The sequence below is a fragment of the Cephus cinctus genome, unplaced genomic scaffold (assembly GCF_000341935.2).
Source record: "Cephus cinctus unplaced genomic scaffold, Ccin1 Ccin1_scaffold0265, whole genome shotgun sequence".
Lineage (NCBI taxonomy): Eukaryota > Metazoa > Arthropoda > Insecta > Hymenoptera > Cephidae > Cephus > Cephus cinctus.
In genome coordinates, this window is record NW_014332976.1 from 423,779 (window position 1) to 443,678 (window position 19,900).

Consider the following 19,900-nt stretch of genomic DNA (forward strand, 5'->3'; position numbering starts at 1 on the left):
GAGAGAGAGAGAGAGAGAGAGAGAGAGAGAGAGAGAGAGAGAGGGCAAGGTTATTAGAGCTGAGGGAGTACTGAATTCAGACACATCCTCACAGATTAAGATAAGGTGGGAGACTCGTTTGGATCGACCACCGGAAGCAGCCAGCAGCGGCACCAACGGAAGTTGCACACACTTCCCAGCGGTACCTTCGTGAGGTTCCCATCAATTATTTCCGTCTCAGAATGCAGACGTCCGTGCCGCCGAACGTAACGCCACCGAGTGCTGCGGTAATGGATGATTATGAAATTTCCATGGCGCCGGAACGCGAGAAGAATGCTCGGATCGTTGGAGCTATCTTGAGATATTATGTTGATATTGCACCGCGAAAAAGACCACGTGCATTATCGAGGATGATATGAAACTTAGCGGGTCGCTCTGACCCTTATTACAATTATTTATACAAGAGCAGTTCCGAGCGGACGCGTCATAAACTGCAGCTGCTTTACAAGTTTATTTTCTCGTTGCACCTGCGAGATGGCAAGAGGCCCGTCTGCCGACGGCTCAATAGACTCTACCGAGTGAAGCGAGTTTGTTATGTATTAGCACACCGATCCTTGCTTTACGAGGCTGTTAACTTAAGATGCACAGGCGGCACCCTCGTTTCTGGTACCTGCAGTGCTTTATAAGTCTGATGACGATGCGGGAGCTTGTTGCATCTTACCTGTAGGTAGATAGACGTATACCTGTCTACTCAGATCACTCATCTTAGCGAAACTAGATTTTCCCAGCAGCCTCCGGAGGTATGGTATCAGCGTCTTTAAACTTTGTCTAAGTTCACGGCGTCCCTTCTACAGCCCCGAAGAGAACGTGCGACTCCCAACGGTTAATGTAAAACCAAATTTATAAGCGCGCTTCGAGCGCGAATCCGAGAAGAATGAAAATCATACGGAATACGGCCTGCATGAAAATAAAATTTTATTCTCACGGGTTTCACGCGAGTATGAATTTCTGGCAGGGCGACGTGACCGTAGTAGGGGCTGTGCGTAGCCCGGAGAGCGACAGAGAGAAATGGGAACCGAGTGTAAAGGGGAATTGTGACTCGTTATAAAAAGAAAGGCAGGAAAAATGAGAGGAAAAGGAGAAACAGGAGAAGGGCATAAGCGTTAATCCTCACGAGAGTACAAAATCCTCCCCGTTGTGAAAAGGCTGAGCTAAATAATCTACAGCCATCGCTGAGGACCAATGTGTCACGCGGAGGCATCATTTAACTTTCAGCCAATAGTACTGTCTTGAAATTATTTCGATACTGTAAAAAAATGACGATTACGAATTTTAATTATTACTCTATCAAAGACTAAAGGTATTAAGGCGTGTTCCCCCTGAGTACATATATCAAATCATATTAACCATTCGTTGTCGCACTGGTGGAAATTCGTACTAAGCCAAATTCGCATTAACGTGACGAGATCAGGTGGTGAAAATAAGTGCGACTAACAGAGGGTTAACGGGGTATCAGAGGAGAGTTTACCAGCAGTCCGTTGCCAATCCCCGTGCGGTTTCTCATTACGTCTGTAACTTTTAATGGAAACGTAATAATTCAGCGCATTCATTGATATGCACGCCTGCGTGGCTACATAGAAACGTTCCGTGGGCGGCACGCAATATGTAACGACAGTGTATATCCACAAGGTATATATACACAGCAGAAAATTCAGTTCCGCAGTAAAGACCGGATGCACATAGTAGCAGGGTGGGGTTTTAACGGTAAAGAAGTGTAATATTCTAGATATTCGGTTCCATCTAACCTTACTTATAGCTGTGTGCCGTGGAGAAGCTTTCTGAAATACCACGTGTCAGGTCTTAGCAAAGCGGATATCGTCGGCACGCTATTTTCCACTAGCTCAGGTGAACGTTGACGTTTCGACTTCCTCTGGCTACCACCTGCTTTTCTAATCTGGTCCCGAGACTGCCTTCGGATACGCGCTGTCAGACTTCGCGAGACTTCCTATCGGACTTCTTAACAGCTACATGAAGTTAACATACATGCAACTGTTTTTCTCACTGTCCAATAGGAAGGCCTATTTGATATTGAATTACAGTAGCAGGTACTACGTACGGATAACGATGAAAGACGTGGACTGACCAAACGCGGTAAAACAATTATCGGAACAGAGTCAAGCTTAAAATTCGTAACGAATCGCGGCGCAAGGTATTGCAGTGGTAATCCACGTTGGAGAATATCCCTTAGGTGAAAGTAGAAGAAATTACGGTAGGGTTTCACGGGGTAAAATTACACGAGAAGGCAATAACGAGCGCGCAATATAATAGCGCAGTGCAAACGGAAAAGGAGGCAAACATTCCACTGGCTTCTGGGATATATACGTTAAACTGCAATATCCCAGAATTCTCGCGGCTCCTACCCTCTCTCTCTGCTCTCTCTCTCTCTCTCTCTCTCTCTCTCTCTCTCTCTCTCTCTCTCTCTCTCTTGAGTAAGTACTCCTACGTATACCTGTCATCTGCTCTCTACTTTCTGTGATCTTTCTGCCGCTCCCTGTCCTTTGGGCGTCTGTTGCAGTTTCTCGGTTTCCCCCGTGGCTCTGGCACTTTTTTTGGAGCTAACACGGTTGGTCTCCCGTCGCATGGCTACGGGTTTTGGAAGCTTTTCTTCGGAGGTGGCATTTTCTAACCTCTACTACTATCTACGCCAAAATTTTATTATCGTCTACCGCGCCGACTCACTCTCCACGCCCTGAATACCTATTCATAGAAGTCTCAAGAATCAACTCTGCTAGACTCCTAGTTGGTGTCATTTACAGACCGCCTAAAATAGCCTTTTCCAATGATCTTGAACATACATTCTCGACCATTTGCCAAGACTACGTATCCAAAATCATCATGGGCGACTGGAATGCCAATCTATCTACCGTTAACTTTGATAGTACTTACATCCGTAGACTTTTTCAAGACCTACACCTTGTTCTTGGTACCATATAGTGCGACCCATCATACTGCGACCTCTTCCACATGGTTAGATTTATGCGTAACTGACCCTGATGGGAAAACATTAGCCTGGGGTCAATTTCCGCTGGATTTTTTGTCAGCCCATCACTTGATATATGTCAAATATAGATTTGAGCGAACACGACCATCCGTATCAACTGTTTTCAGTAAGACGTCCTGGCGGGGACTTGAAGCGCCTGAGTTTCAAACATATCTAGCGAATCTCGACTGGTCTCCCCTACTAACCTGCGATTCCGTGGAGGACAAGCTGTCAGCTGTTCCCTCGGGAGTCCCCCAGGGATCAGTCCTGGGCCCTACACTCTTCTCCCTTTATATTAGAGATGTCGACGAAAGCATACGGAATTGGTCCTTCGTTAAATACGCGGATGACCTAGAAATATACGCTCATTGCGTACCAACAGCAATTAACGACTGCGTTGCGAAAGTTAACGAGGATATTGACCGCATCTGCGAATGGGCCCTTCGGAACGAACTGCGATTAGATGCGTCTAAAACTAAGGCGATGATTCTCGGCTCTTCTAGGTACATCAACGCCCTCGAGTTTGGTAATATTGATAGTCTGATTCCTGACGGCTGAGCGATCCCGTTCACGAACTTGGTAAAGAGCTTGGGTATTTTTGTATCCCCGTCACTTGACTGGCAAGAGCAGATTACCAGCATCTGCAATAGGGCATACAAGACACTGTACCAACTAAAGGTAAATGGACACTCTCTACCTAAAGCAATAAAGCAGAAACTCGTTTCCTCTCTGATTCTACCGCTCATCGCCTACTGCTCTGTAGCGATACTTGACATCACTGTGCAAGACAACATCAGACTACAACGAGTCTTAAATGCCGGTGTTCGCTTTATTTTGGGTCTTCGTAAATATGATCACATCACGCCTAGTCTTCGTGCTTTGAAATGGTTGAGTGTTGCGCAGCGGCGACAGTATTTCTTAGGGATCCTGGTACACGGGGCGGTCCACAATGGCTTACCATTCTTCATCTCCGACAAATTAACCCTTTGTTCCTCCAGAGATGCGCCTGCGACAAGATCACATCCCCTCGACCTTGTCGTTCCCCGCTGTCGCACCTCGACTTACCGAAAGTCAGTTATCATATCTGGGATTATGTTTTGGAACTCCGTACCTGGCAGCATCCGTGAGATAACCGCCGTGCCACTATTCAAAAATGCGCTGCATGCTTGGCATCTTAGCGTTTAAACTACAAATATATATATAGCTAGCGTAGCTTACTCATGTTAGCGCTATTATTACTATTACTATTAATTATATCTTTGTAAATATGTATTATTTTATTGGCTTATTATTATTATTAATTTTCTTGAACATTGTTCTGTGTTTTATACTTCCAGGGCAACCTGCCCTAGTATAATAAACTATGGTCTCTCTCTCTCTCTCTCTACGGCTTTCTTAATATAGCTCTAAATGGACTGACTTCTCCATAGGGTATATAGACGTCGTTCCGTACGAGCACGAAGAGGAAAATCTTATTTCGTCGAAGGAACACGTTATTGCCAGGCTGCATAATCTCGTCTGGTGCAACCGATGCGCGTGTATCGCCAGCAGCTTACCTACACACGATTATAAAAATTCCTTCGACAAGGCATTTCCACTCGAAGTGTTTCGTAGAAACGCAAAGGAACGCGCTTGCGTAACGCAACCCACGACTCTCGTGTTTACCAAATTTCAACTAAGACTTCCGGCCCAGCGAATTCGAAGGGGTTGATAATTCTAAAGAGAATTTAGATCGGTTCGCTCGAGTAAGGGATGCCACTGGTAACCCCGGATTTCACAGCAGCCCATGCTTCAGCCCAGCACTGATCCCACAATGAAGTACCCCAGCTGCACCGCACATTCATTACGCAACGGCTGCGTGCGTATTTCACAAGCGCATGCACGGACGGAGTGTGTACACGTCGTCCGGAGAGGCTGGTACGAGAGAAAAGATCTCGGAGTAGAGATCCCAGCTCGAAAGTTATTACCGCCGAACTTCGACTGGAGTTTCAGGTTGTTTCCCTGTTATTACGCGAAGCGCGGCCCATTACGATTCTCTACAGTGGCAATTGAACGTGTGCGCGGCAAGTCTTAGGTTGCTAGGAAGAACTTTTGAAATGGGAAAAACAAGCGTTCCTTCCTCGTTATTTCGTTCCGGCTATAAGCACGGGATTTCGACTTCTTTTGAAGCTGCTCGATATTGCGCTAGAAAATTTTTAAGGTACGAGCCTGCACGGAGCGATGGCTCCGACTCCTGTTCCGATTGAACGGCTTCGCGTGTGGCTTCGAGGGAACCGAGTAATGACCGGCACGTTTGCATTTGTTCGCTCAGACGTCGCGCACTCGTTGCTAAACTACCACGTAGCGTAGATTACAGTCAGGCCGCCCTTCCTGCGATAATGCTACAGGCCAGAGGAGAGAGAACGGCAATAGAGACATTACACTTACACTTTAGATAAGCTCCGCGGTAGCATGATGTCGGAACGGTATCTTCCCGTGGTAAATCACGATTCGCGCGAGTCAGTATAAGGGGCTTCTTCGAACCCCATTGAAGATAGAAGCAAAGAGGAAGCCACGAATAAGAGATAGGTAGGACGACGGAGATACAGAGAAGACTGATATAGGTATAGCATCTGCGTACACGGTCCAGTATTGTCATGTAACAATAATTTTGTGTGTGTATGAAGTCGAACGAAACAAGTAGCAGAAACCATAATGTTCGGTATTGACGATTGACGCTCCGAGATGTCGCGGGTATCGTCTAAGACGTGGTCCTCTGTGAGAATTACACAATTAGGACGCCTGTCAGTAAGCTCGGACTTGGAAAGAGACCGAGGTAAGACACGGGTGTCAACGGCGCGAGAACGGATTATAAAGAGACTATACCCTGCAAAGCCAGGCGGCGGCCAGTTAACAGACCGTGCCTGTCGTCGACCAAGGATCTCCAAGTGGATGGGTCTCGTACAATGAGAAACGTACCGAATCGTGTCAAAGAGCGGATACTACGGGGGAGCACCTAATTAAAGTACCTATAAAAATTGAAAGAAAGCGTAGAAACGAGTGTCTCAAGCTAAAGAATAGCTGAGAGACACTTCGAGAAAAGAATGGTCCAGGGGGATGATCAATCGATACTCTCCAATAGGGATCCTTTCTTGACACTTTCAATTTCTGATTCAAGGACCTTTGCCTTTTCCCCTCTGAGCATCTCCTCGTCGAACAGTACCGTGTCTACGATCATCGTCATAACGCATCCGGTCTTGTAATATTTTGGAGCCGATCGAACTCGCCGTGAAGATTGTAAAACGATGCATCTCTGAAGTGAAGCTGAGAACAGTGTACAGTTTTTTACGTTTACGTTTTTTTTATCTCTTCTGATTCTTCCCTTCGACAGAGATCAGCATACGAAGCTCGATCGTCTTGTCTGGACCGCACCTTCGGATCGTTGACTTCCCTTGGCTGATGCCTTACAAATGCCTACAGCCCTGTTTGCAGATGAATGGCGTGTGGGTAAGATGCCACCGCTAGATGCTGGCGCGCGGCTTCGCGTGTTTTCAGCTTGTCAGTGAAGTCGCTCCGTCGTAGTGGGTACCTATACGCGTCGGACGCACCGCGTGTGCATCGTATGGAGATCAGCCTTGTGATATATGCGCCGCTTCGTACTAAGCTATTGCAGCGTGGACTGTTAGGCGAGGCACCGAGTGGCATAACTGATTGCTGGCGCATCCTGGATCTCGCCTTCCAAATCGCCACTTATATACCCTCCGTTCTTCTTCTTCCTGGAGGAGGTATTTTCTGTCGACGGAAGTACCTCGAAGAGGATGGATCGTCGGAGGAAGTGGAATGTCGCGCTGATGAGACTATCGTATCAAGATCATCAAGCTGCGTGCAAATACAGTACACGTGCACTTATCGTGCATGTGAACTTTTATTTTTTTTTTTTTTTCGAAGAAACAAAAATCATTTGGTACTACAAAGATCTGAATCTGGCTTTTACGTATTCAAAAAGTCAATTTACTCTGGCGTGACGTTATTATAGGATGACATTTCTTCCCAAGCGTGGTGCATATAAAGAGGCGAAAAGCGGATAGTAGCCGGAATCTGGGTATAGGAGGAGACGCATGATTAAAAATGCGCCAGCCATGGTTCGTGGCCGTGCTCTTGAACAATGCGTGTATGAAGTATGCAGAGTAGCGCCATGCGCAGGGAGCAAATATTCAAGTGGTGTCCTGGGGTAGGGGTGTTGCCACTGTGTCCCAATGTATATCATGACCAACATTTCTATGGTATACATGTAGAAGCGCAGTTCTGACTTCTGGCTCCTGCATCGTTCTCGGTATAATGCAACGTGCGCCAGCCGGCCACGGTTTTCCTTTTACTTTTACCAGCTCGTTTATGGAGTTTGTTCCGGAATTTATCGCCCTTCGAAATCGAGGACGGGCCTGCTTCTTTTTTCCCCTTTATTTTCATTTTTTACCCCTCTCTTTTTTCCCAAGAGGTCCGTGCCTTGAAGAGTCGCCCATTTTCGAGTGGCTGCAGGGGTGCGGCTCCCACGCCAGGAGCGATGTAGCAAACGAAGGAAGAAGAGATACGTAAGAAAAAAAAATCGTACCCATGATAAAACATGAATCTGTTTTACGGTCGTATTATTATTATTTTTTTCGAGATAAAAGAATTACTTTGCCCGTAATTCTTTCTTATTTCGGCGTATCTGTACAGGTAGGACGATTAAGAATCCGAGTGCGACTATTTGGTAGAGACAAGCCGCCACCGTCTTACCAAGAGCTAATATGTGAACTTATCCACTTAGGAATCCTCCTCAATGCCAGGAGTAGGCACTGTTACCAACTTCTGATAAACCGAGCTAAGTTTCGTCCCGGTACTTACGAAACTGTGGCGCGCAGTCTCACCCGAGTTGCCGAAGTTTATTACATACACACTGGGAGAAATAGCGGACTGCCGTTCTCCTTAAGACATTGATTTACATAGTTAAGTTACAGATGTTAAGTTAATTAACAAAGGTACCACCTGGTATACCCCACAATGTTTACGACTTGTACAGCACGTCCATGCGAATAGACGAATAAAAATTTCTTCAAAGCGAAGCAAAGAGATGCATCACTCGTGAAGGTTACTCTTCGTCAAGTTGCCAATTGGTCGATCTTTACCTTTGAAAGAAAGAGCTTGCGTCTATACAGGTATCGATTAGGGCCATTACGTTCATGAATTCATCCGGGAATACGTTATTTCCTCTCTATCTGGCTTTACAAACTTCTTTACCGTGAGTATCGAATAAACGTAACTATTTACACGGAAAGATACCTACGTAGCGTTACGGGATAGCCGCGAACGTAGCCCAGTGAATTGACCAAAGTGCACGATATATATATATATAATCAACCTCGATCTATACCTTTGACGTACCTCAACGTAATACCGTATCCATGGAAAATAGGTTTCCACAGCCTCTCGTAGACGAATGAGTTTCAGAGCATTCATATAGATCTGAATAAAAATTACATATGATATAGGAGATTTCCATGTATGCTTAATTGTCCCGATTTACGCAATCCTGGAATTGTCCAATTTTTGCTTTTTTATTTTGGTAATGAACTCGCCTCGAGTGTGGTTGCCTGGGTATATATCACAGTTATCATGGTAAATACGATGCCAGAACAACGTTAGATTTGTTCCTTCTGGTCTCTGATGCTTTTTGGTCGAGTTTGTCTTCTCAGTAAACAACATCTAGATAGTGTCGTCCAAGGGTACTCGACATATTTGCCTGGAGGTCCTTCGATCCTCTGCCAAGTTCCTGCGGGATAATCCTGAAGCCGCGTGAGAGTCAGGACGAGCTGTCCTTCGATCCCTCGAAGGGGTTCCTAGCCTCCGGCTGCTTCCACGGCGACACGCATTTAGCCAATCCCTTTGCCTCTTTCGTCTTTTGTTCTTCTTCGTTTTGCCCGCCTTCAGCGTCACTTTGCTACGCTTTACACGCCAAATTATCGCGCCCCAGAACCTTCCATTCCTTTATCCCGAAACAGAAAAGACTCCATGCTTCTCTCTCCGTATCCATATAACGATGATGAAAATCACACCCATCCTCTATACTGCAGTTCTACATGATACCGTTATGCACTATTGATGCGTGTTGTACAGAAATTACCTACTTGTAAACCAGATATAATAAGATAAATTCGCACGCTACAGTCACGATTAATAAAGCTACGAACGGCTTCGAATTTGAATTATTATCAGCCACGAGTGTCTACTAAATTGGATCACGGGGTATTAGATACAGATGCTTGACGGGGGATCATCTAAAATTTTTATTAGACCCTGCTATGCCGTAGGCTACGTCTTGTCTCTCGTATAAGTAGCGCTACATTCTCATGCCATAGGAAGCATAGCAAGATAGAGACTTCTAGTTTCTGTCCCTAATTTTTTTTTCGAATGACAGGAGTGCGTCATCGGTAGACCGTGTCGCGGGAAAATCAAAAGGGAGCCAAGAAAAATACGGGGACATGCGTTACTCGTTTTCCCGAGCAAACACTGATCTTGCTGGAATAAGATGTCTTTCCATCTTTCAAGTTTTTCTCATGACTGTTTACGAATCTTCCTTCCATCGAGATTATCGACTGACAAGGAGCTCCAAGATGTTGGAAAATTTGTTCTTGAACGGTAACCTGAAATTGCTTTCGGCTCACGTCGATCCTTCTGAGTGACGTATGAGGTCATGCACGGCTTTCGTATTAGCTTTTAAAATTCGCTATATTCCTTAGAAATTATATTTCTACTATGAAGTGCGCTGATAAGAGTCTTTGATAATGATGAAACTTGTGTCCAACTGTTAACAGGAGGAACGACTCAACGAAATTAATTGCTTGGTATTTTCAGCTCTAGGAAATATCTATTAATTATATTTTGGGTAACTACTCACAATATCGAAATTCAGATTTTCAGCAATCCAATCACGTCCCTGCTTGAACTCATTGTGAAGTCCCATTATGTAAAGAGTATCCAGACCGTCGACTATGGTGGCGCCCATGGTGGATGCTCCGAAGATACTGGCGCTGTGTCCTCTCTTGGAGATGGGTCTCAGTTCGTTCTTGCCCCAGGCGTATCTTACATAATTGTCCCAGCCATGTTTCATCATCTGTGACAAAACAAGAAGTATTTTGGAATTAATTACAATTTTCAATTTCTCGTATATTATCCCTCTGAGCAATCGTACGTACATGTAAACAGACATAACCTTGGAGTATAATAAATCTAATATTAATATAGTCGTCGTTATTCGTTATTTTTTTTTAGTCCAGTTGTAATTTTACTGACAGCGGACACGAATGGTATAATTAAATTCATTAAAATTATAACGACAAAGAATTTATCTTCGATCCTGAAGAACTACTTGTGTTTCAGGCAAATACCAGAGTGGCTGATATTTTATCAGCGTTGAGAGCTAGACGGGGTCCTGCTTTACATAAAGAAAAAAAACGGCATGAAGAAGGAAGCAAGAAAGAAAGGAGGGATGGTAAAGATTCGCTTAAGAAAGGGAGGGGTTAGGAGGCTACGAGGTAAGAAAACTGGTATAATTGCTTCAGTGCCGATGCACGACAAAGGAACTCGCTGGTGTCGGGTCTTTCGATGGTATAGCAAAGGGAGGTAGGGAAAGGGTGTTTAAGAATAGAAGAACGCGTCGAGAGAGAGAAATAAGAGGATCGCGAAAAAAAATTAGAAAAAAAAAAGAAAAGAAGAAAGATGAAGAAGAATAACGAGCAGACTATAGCAGAAGAACGAAATAGAGCTTCTTTCTTGGAATTGTACTCTTTCATTTGGGATATTTTTATTTCTTCTCGAAGAACACTTTAACAGTAAAATTGGTTACTGTTCTCGCTTTTTCAATTGTTTACGAAGTTGTAAAATTCGTCTGAATTACCTGTCTTTCAATAGTTTATCGGCTCGTCACTTGTATAACTGATAAGCCTATCTACAATTCCAGGGAATAGATAGGCGTACGTTCCCAACACAGTCCCCACGTGACTCCTATCTACAGCGTACGTCCATCTATAGTACAGCACCCTGTACGACATTTTCTAAAGTACTAGAAACGGTTCTGGTATAGGGCAATGGTTCCCTGGGTGCATCACGTTCTAGTGATAATTGTCCTAGGGCAGACTAGTAACTTTTCCAAGTAGAGACTGGAATGTGGTAAGAAATGTATGTATACGCTAAGGTATACGTACTTACGTGTACAGCAGGTATACCCATTTCACACGTAATAGTTTCACAGCAGGATGTGTCCAGTGTCATTTTCTTTAGCCGCGTCTTTTAAAACGAACAAATCCACAGGGCGAATTACTACGAGTATTTCCTTTTTCATTTTTTCTTCTTCTTTCTCTCTAATCCTCGTAATCGGCGAACGACTTGATTGCTGGCACTTTGTCGAAAGTACTTGGGATCGGTAGGGGGATCGTTTCTTAATGCTGCTGGTAATTTTCCACGGGGTAGGACTTTGTACGTATTCAGGAAAATGATTGCTTGCTGTACATTACAGAACAGAGGGAGTCGCGACTGATGGATACACGTTTAATGCTATCAGGGAGGGAAAAGGTCGGCTTGCCGAGATAGAGAGTTTGTAATTTTGCTTTCTTGAAATTCTTATCGTATACTGAAAATTTATTGGGTCGGTTCTTTCTTTTTTTCTTTTTTCCCGAAATACCTCCTGATAACCTCCAGCGAAATCTAGCAGGGAGTTTATTGAGTCCCTTCTCGGATTCTTGTAATTGCCAAGGCGTCGAGGGTCTTGACGATGAGTATCCTCGTTGACTTTTCACAAGAGGTATTATCCTGATCGTGAGTCGACTTTAGAACGCGTGAAATTCGCTACGACTTCAAGAGCACGGACGTATGGCAAAAAGCATAAACCACCAAGAAGATTCATCTTGAGAGGAACATGGGACGTTTCTCTCCGGGAAAACTTATTACTCCTGTCGTCGTTATTATCTTTACCGTCTGATTTTTCGAGCCATTTACGCGCCAGCAATAATGCCGCAGCCCTCGTTTCATCATATTTTTACGGTGGCATAACTTAGGGGCAATATAGCACAAGTGTTTCCGTGACACGTAAGTCGGCTGAATACGTCGTGAATTCGAAGGTTCCCGGCTCTTTCTTCAGACACAATAATAAAGCATAGAGAAACCGTGTAACACAAGAAAATTCCAAAGATTATAGCCTTCCATCGATACTCAAAGACTGTCTTACGTGTTTGATGACGTAACAACCAAGAAAAGTATATCGGCTTTCACGAAGGACACTTTTAATAAAATTTTTACTGGCACAGCAACCAAAAATTATTTGTTATACCTGACAAATATAATTTTTATTCCTCAAGGAAGCCACTGTACGAAAATGGATTCCAATATTAACCGTGGGAATTGTGTATAGTATACGTGAAAGCCAGGCTTGGGAATATACCTACGATAATTTAGGTTCTTTGAACTGTTCCCGAGAAGTTTCCAATTTCGATTGCTACAGGTAAGCCTGCCAAGTGGCGATCGGGACAGCCAAGTTCATCAGTAAAAAATGTCAGAGGACAAGGAGTCAGCAGCTGTTGCCTTGACGTCGAGACGCGTCGCGTCCCCTCGAAGGCAATTCCTTCGACATTATCCTTGTAATTGTGGCTAATTCGTTCAAAGAAACTACGACAAATACCATGCGGCTACGTCGACCGTAATCTGGTTAACGTCCATGTTAGGATTAAAGCATTAGCCGTGCCGGTAGAAAGGAATGACCAGGTATAGAGAAACAGGTAGGGACTAGGAACGCGTGGCATCATTCAATTATTATTTTTTTGCAGCATTCATCGAGCGTCTATCCTTTTAATAGCAAATAGATAATACCCTCGTAGCAATTGACTGTGGATTGAAAATGTTCGTTTACATTATTCGCAATTTTCAAAAAATCACGAAAAGGCCTTATATGCTTTTTTCGCTTGAATAAACTCGAGTTTTCATAGGCTTCTGGGTATTAGCGAAAAAGTCACATATCCATTATTGCCATGAAAGCAAACGAATAATGAATAAACGAAAAATAGAGACTTACACTGGATATATTATATGTATGTACAATGTACATGGACGCTGTGCGTAGGCGTACTTAATTCTTGCAGTTTTATTTCCCGAAATATATTAAATGCACTTTTGCAATTTGTCGTACCTTTATTATTCACATAGCCGATAGGGTTTTCAACGCACAACTTTTCGAACATGACGTACTGCTGCTGTAAATCACTTTTTTTTTTTACTCACGTTCTATTTCCAATTTCAGTGAACCGCGTACACGGCTGTATATACGTACGCGTGTTTTTATGAATTTTCGTCGTTCCACATGGAACATTCACTTTTATGCATTCCCGCGAAATAATCTCGTTGTACGGTAAACTTTGTCGATTTCGTAATTACAGGGATTTTATGAAATTATAATAAATTTATATTACAAAATATAATATCGCTGTAAATTAAGCTAGCGAATACAATTATCCGATAAACTATCGGCAAGCAACTAATAATTCCCATTACAGTGCAGTGCAGCAGGAATATAATCAATATATCAAAGTAAGCGTCTACGTACCTATTTTTCAATACGCTCGCATACCTTGATCAAGAAACATTGCAGATGGGGTAAACGACATTGGAGTACCTCCAGACTGTTCGTTATACCTTACGATTAGTTCTTCGCGAGGTCATCTCATTATAACGAAGCAATTTTTCTTGCTGTTTAAGCGTAAAAATTACGTTTAGATTCCTTTCGTAAACGTAAACGTATATAAGCCGTACGGGCGATGTACCTATGTATAATATTATGTACAAGTACATTCAGTTAAACTTCCTCAACCCTCCCTAGGAATCCCCGAAGCACCCAGGCGAGAACTCATCTTCACGGCAGGACGCGCCCAATTATAGTATCCACTAGTTAGTGGATCTCATTAGATCACGAGGATTCCAGAATCGTCCTGCGTCATTCGAAATGAAGATAGACAGGTAGGTATAAGGTAGGTAGGTTGTTAAATATATATGTGCGCCTATATATATATATATGTACAGTTACGTAGCGAAATTGAGAAATCAATGACCCTGTTGGACCCTTTTTAAATTTGTGATATCAGGTGAGAGTAAGTGGATATAATAAAGTGGGTCCTTAACGATATAAGGGTAGGTAAAATAGCTTTTATACCTGGAATTCGTTTGTCCCGCGCATAAGCAACTAGCTGGTACGAAAGATTTCAATTTGCTACAGATAGATGCACGTGCAGTGTTAGATATCCAATCGCGAGAATCCTTTGAGTCGACGCCAGCGGTGAGCTAGATTGCTGGTAGTATGAAGACTTCCTTTCGTCGTGTATATCTATATAGACTTATCTGGTCCCTTTGGGGGTAGCCTAGAAAGGAATTCGCGGAATGCTTGAGACTTAGCAATAAGTCCAGAAAGTTCATAGGAATGCACGACTTTGGCGTAGCAAAGACAGATATAGAGAACGAGAGAGAGAGAGAGAGAGAGAGAGAGAGAGAGAGAGAGAGTGGGAGATTATAAAATGGCTAAAAGAAAGTGGTAGAAGAAGAATGAAAGGGTTGGAATAGGTAAGAGAAGAAGAGGGGTACACCTGTGCGTAACCTAACCGAAATCAGGGCATTCATTCGGTAGGACCAGGACGTGAGAGCAGCGACACCATGGGAATCTTAGAGCGAAGGAATAGGCGGCGTCGGCCGAGACAGAAATTCTTGTTCCAAGTGGCACAAACCATCAGCATAACCATCGTCATTGCCATGGTTCATGGTGGTAGAGAAGCGCACCGCCCATCACCTTGTGTTCCTTCGCTTTGCACCGACTCACCATAATTACGGCTTTGTTTATTATTGTGAGGCGAGTCGTGCAATGTACTACCCCGGGCTAATAGCGTGAATTAATCTTTGCTAAGTGGAGCTACTGGCACCGACACCCCTATTCGCATCTCCCATGAAAGCGGTACTGCGGCTTGGGGTGCGACAGCCTCCTGCTCTTCTTCTACCTATGGTTCCCTGTACTCCTTCTCCTTCTCTGTCCTGGTCCACCATTATCCTTGTTCTCTCGCTTCGTCCAGCACCTTACGTTATACACCTCTATTCTCCCTTTCGCGCATACTCTCACTCACTCTCCCTCTCTCTTTCTTTGTGGTCCTCTTAACTAGCGTCTCATTAAAAGGAACCGTTCCCATTGTGCGGTCTCTACCGGCGATAGACAATACGACTTTGTGGAGACGCGGCGCTGGAGAGCCCTTTGAAAGATGGAAGAGGCTGGAAACGGTAATCCGAGCGAGAGAACCCTTAAGGCACGATCACACTAAACTGACGTCATTCGAAATGCGTTTGTGCAGCCGCTGATGAGACGACTTCACCATCGGATCCCTATTCGAGAGCTGCTCAGCAACGGAGGGTAGAGCGTAATTAGTGATTACGCGCGTACTTGCTCAACTGGTTCTCGACGGACGATCCAATTGGATGAGTTTATGCTCCTTTCGGCACAAGTGATTTTGCATTAGCACTCGACAATTTGACTTACGACCCTCAGCTTTTAACGTTTTCTCGTAAAAGTACTTCTTGCCAATTCACCTTTGTTCTTCTGCATATACGTATGAAAATATTATCGTTTTTTTGAAAAAAAAAAAAAAAAAAAATTATTGCTTACGTAACACTTCGCGTATACTTTATCACGACTTTTACCATCAGCCACGTACTATATGTATTGCCTGTCATATAGTACGTGGCTGATGGTAAAACCAACTCGCCCTACCGATTCCTTAAGATTGCTTTTAGGGTTCCGTGGGGAAAAAGGTAACGTAAAAACGTCACACGTCAAAGGATAATCATCGTGTGTGCACGGGACTTTAGGGTAGCGTGTAAATGACCAGTGCCATTAAGATAACACCGTTTCAAGGTGCTCAATCTTGAAGATAGGATCTTGGAGGCGCGCATGTAAACACAGATGTACCCGCAACGTGAGAATTCGAAGATACTTGACGGTTCCAGGCCATAGATGGAAATATTCATAGTATAAAATGACCCGACTAAAATTCCTATAGAAAATTCTTAGTCATCAATGAAATAGAGACGTCGGAGTATGAACGAAAAAAAGAAGCATCCAATCGGTGACTGTATTAACCAAACGACGACGGATATCGATAGTATTAAAGTAGCACGTATTAATATCTAAGCTATATTTATACCGGTCTACCTCATTAGCGAAAAAGCACTCGGTGCTTTATGAAGCGAGTGAGAATCACGTGATTACACGAGCGCGAGCTCGTTGAATGGAGGGAGCAAGGGAAAGGGCAGCAAATCCGGAAATGTGATGAAAGTTTCCAACAACCCTGTGAATCCGTTCCTGGATACCCGCTCCAGTTGGGGTAATGTTAATGTAATTGATGTGTTATCGCAGCAATCTTCTTACACGCTGAACTCAATGAGTATAGTAGACCGACCGACCGTCACTCTTGGACGTGCCTGTCCAGTTGGTATCGTAGGACTAATTTAATTAATAGAGTTGCTAACTTTGAGCAGCCGTGGTACAAACTCTATATATAGGCATTCAGACAGACAGTACGACTTTCCTAAGAAGCTCAACCACTCGGAAGGTTTGGTATCGTTTGATAGTACTGAGGTACACGAGAAGCCTTTGAGAGTCCTCGAAGATACCTATTTCCTGGAATATCCGTCAACCTCGAAAGGAAATATGAATATCTCGTGGTACGGTCTTCTTATATATAGATTTATTGAGAAATAGAGAAATACGTGCTCTAGGTTTTTTTACGCATACGTATAAATATACAGCAGAGCCTGTTATAGACTTGATTAATGTTTCCGACTTTCTTCTTTCATCAAGTTCATCACGAGAGCATGATTCCCATTTCGATATTGGTACGGCTGAATGACAAAGAGTGCGCCACTATCGATTTCCTTTGTCGGACTCTCTTTGGCCTCTGTTCTCACTGGTAATGAACTACACGGGAAATAGTGGAGGAAGGAAGTAAAATCAAAGTATAAAATTCCTAGGGTCGATGGTACCTAAACTTTCTATACCTGAACGTGTGTGTATATATATATAGATATATAGAGAAAGAGAATTGTATCCATGGCCTTTATTTTGTCGACAAATTCTCAAGGAGCAAATTTAAAAAAAAGCAGTATACTATAGACAATGTTTTCGCTATAGTCAGTGACATACGGTATCTATATATATATATATACGGTGCCACGTAATCTCCAAGCACAATCTTACCTCAGAAATGAAGATAGGACCAGGAGTCACAAATCGATGTATACGTTGCTAAGGATATCCTGCAGAACCAGAAACCGGAATGGCCGATTGTGCAAGTACAGTCAATTGAAAAGGGGCCGATAGTGGAATGAGAAGGGCCGTAAGGAAGCTCATAAATTAAGTAATTACCTTATTATCCTTACTTACCTGTAAGTACGCCCGGAATTTCTCCGAGGTTTCAGTGATCAATAACCACGCAGGCGAATACACCAAGGAAATCGTATCGGTCTTTCACAGGAATGTAAGTCTGTCTTGTTCTCTATGTGTTTTATACGTGCTTTAGACAAATTATCCTTTCGCGTTCCTTCATTTGTATCCACATCGGGTTGGGAATTCTCCGCGGTCACGAGACACCCCAGGGAAAGGAGCAGCCATACCAAGTTAAGCCCAGAAACCAGAAGTCTGACAGACTAACAGAGTGTGAGTGACAAAACGACCGATTGTCTTACGGCTCGAGCGAAATACGAATAAACTTCAGAAATGTTCCGAAGGTCCAATTCCTTGATGCTTGGTCGCATTTGCATACATTTTTGATGAGGTCGAAAGTGGAGCAAACAAAAGGAAATACATTACTCACCTCCTTGACTTTTTCACGTCGCTGATTAGTCACGTCGTCCAGTGGTGGATTAGGCGGTTTGACCACGTAGGGACCAGGAACTGGCGTCGGAGGTGGATCCGCCGCAGAAAGTTCGGATTCTCGATGCTTAACGTTCTCCACGTGTCGATTCCTATCCTCACGCTCGTCGTCTGGATCAGGAACCACGTTGTCCTGTACCCAGGCTGGATTCACTTGCTCGGATCGTTCCTCGGGACCGACGCCACGGTCAACGACGCTGGTCAGATCGCGACGCGTCACGAACGCCCCGGTTAACAAGACGATCAGCATCACGGACAGAAGTCCGCTGATCGCTAGTCTTTGCATCAATCTCATCTCGCCTGCGCACTTGCACCACCGGCTAGCCGGGATTTCGCTCGTTCCGCTCGTAGTGCCGGAGCTGTGTACGATTTTTGTTGGTTCAACCAGAGTGACTACTGCTTTTTTTTTCGAGTATGGATATCGGACAGTGAATTCCTGAGGTTATCGATACTCGAGACAATTGACTGTTTTGGGATTCAATTTAGAAGCTACGGCGGGGAAGGGAGGGGGGGATCGATCAATGAGAAATTACGGAATGCATTTAGGATTCTCCTTTGACTTTATCAAGGATATTAAAAGGGGAATAAGTGGCGAAGAGCTAATTGAATTCCCGAAACTGTCAGAATTAAAAATCCAGCGATCGCTTACTTGTTGACCACCAGTTGTCTTTAAATTCTAGCACCTGGACGGGTGCTCCTTGAAATCCTCGTACTCGCGTACGTTTCGTCGGGTTCTACTTCGCTTAGCAGTACCTTTCTTTCATTTTTTCAAATTTTTCACATGGACTTCTTCAAGCTGATTCGGTAACAGCTGCGAATAGAGAAAAAGAATAACGCATATAGATAAACGTCTTCGTAACCTAATAATGCCATAAGTTCGTTATCACACGCAATATCGTTAAAAGTATAAAATATTTTTGAGAGAATAATTACAAAAAAAAAATGACACTGAAAACTTTGTAAATTGTATCAAGCTCAGTATTTCATTTATCCTGGTTCGTATTCACAGCCAATAGGATGTCTTTCGGATTGACAAGTGCGAGTTATCGTAATTACAAGTAACCTCATTAACCTCATTAACCTATTCACATTTATACATGTGATCCTGTAGTAAAAATTCTATAGAAAAATTTGCATAGCGTCGAGATAGGCATCCCTTTTGAGATCACCGCGTCTTTCTCCGCGACCCTGGAGACCATCCGACAGACATTCGCAAAATGAGTAAAACGCAGGGAACGCCGAGAAGAGACAGAGAACGGAGAAAGGAATGGCGACTAGAGTACAGTACGCAGAGAGGAGAGAGACGAGAGACGAGAAGGAACGTTTTGGAGAACAATACATTTTCCCGGGATGGGCGTTCCATTACTTTTCGGACCCGACGGGCCGCCCCACTAAGGCTGAATTCATTTCGGACAATGATCGTAAAATACTGTACTTGAATTTTCCACACTGCGACTCTCGCTCGCGTGAGCTGATCTTTTCGAATATATAGCGAGCGATCCGGAAAAGGACACGGATTTGTCGTTACGAGTCCTTTCCCAAATATACCTTGCATATATGTTAGATATTCAGTATCGAGAAGCAACCGGAAATACAATATTTTGAATAAATTTGTTGCCCTCTTTGTTATTCATGGCCTTTACTTGTTTTGTCTCAGAAATGCACGTGTCCATGCATAGTAGGTATCTTTACAATCAGCCAAGATGAGTTCAAGGACATTTAAGGCGAATACACAGGAAACCTTATGCTCGCGCGAGCATCTGATGAATCGAGAAGCAGAGAAAAAGAGAGAGACAGGGAGAGAGTGAAAATGAGTGAATACAAGTAAGGTAGGATAGATCAATTTTGGAATGGCAGCACTGTGAGATGCACGCAAGAGCACAACGTGTCTGAGTTTAATGCCATGTTATTTCGGGCCG

At 43.7% G+C, this 19,900-nt stretch overlaps 1 protein-coding gene across 3 annotated transcripts in view; it reads right to left on the reverse strand.

Moving 5' to 3' along the window:
* The window catches only part of LOC107265966 (mannosyl-oligosaccharide 1,2-alpha-mannosidase IA), a 59,722-nt gene that overhangs the window by 10,663 nt on the left and 29,159 nt on the right, over nucleotides 1–19,900 (reverse strand). For 2 of the 3 annotated variants that reach the window (XM_025083247.1, XM_015735961.2), the window contains exons 2-3: nucleotides 17,923–18,792; nucleotides 9,933–10,148 (exon numbers count right to left, since the gene is read on the reverse strand). In XM_025083247.1, coding sequence (XP_024939015.1) covers nucleotides 9,933–10,148; nucleotides 17,923–18,276 — 570 coding nt within the window. In that variant the 5' untranslated portion in view covers nucleotides 18,277–18,792. The remainder of the gene's footprint in view (nucleotides 1–9,932; nucleotides 10,149–17,922; nucleotides 18,793–19,900) is intronic. The other variant, XM_015735962.2, reaches the window with a different exon arrangement.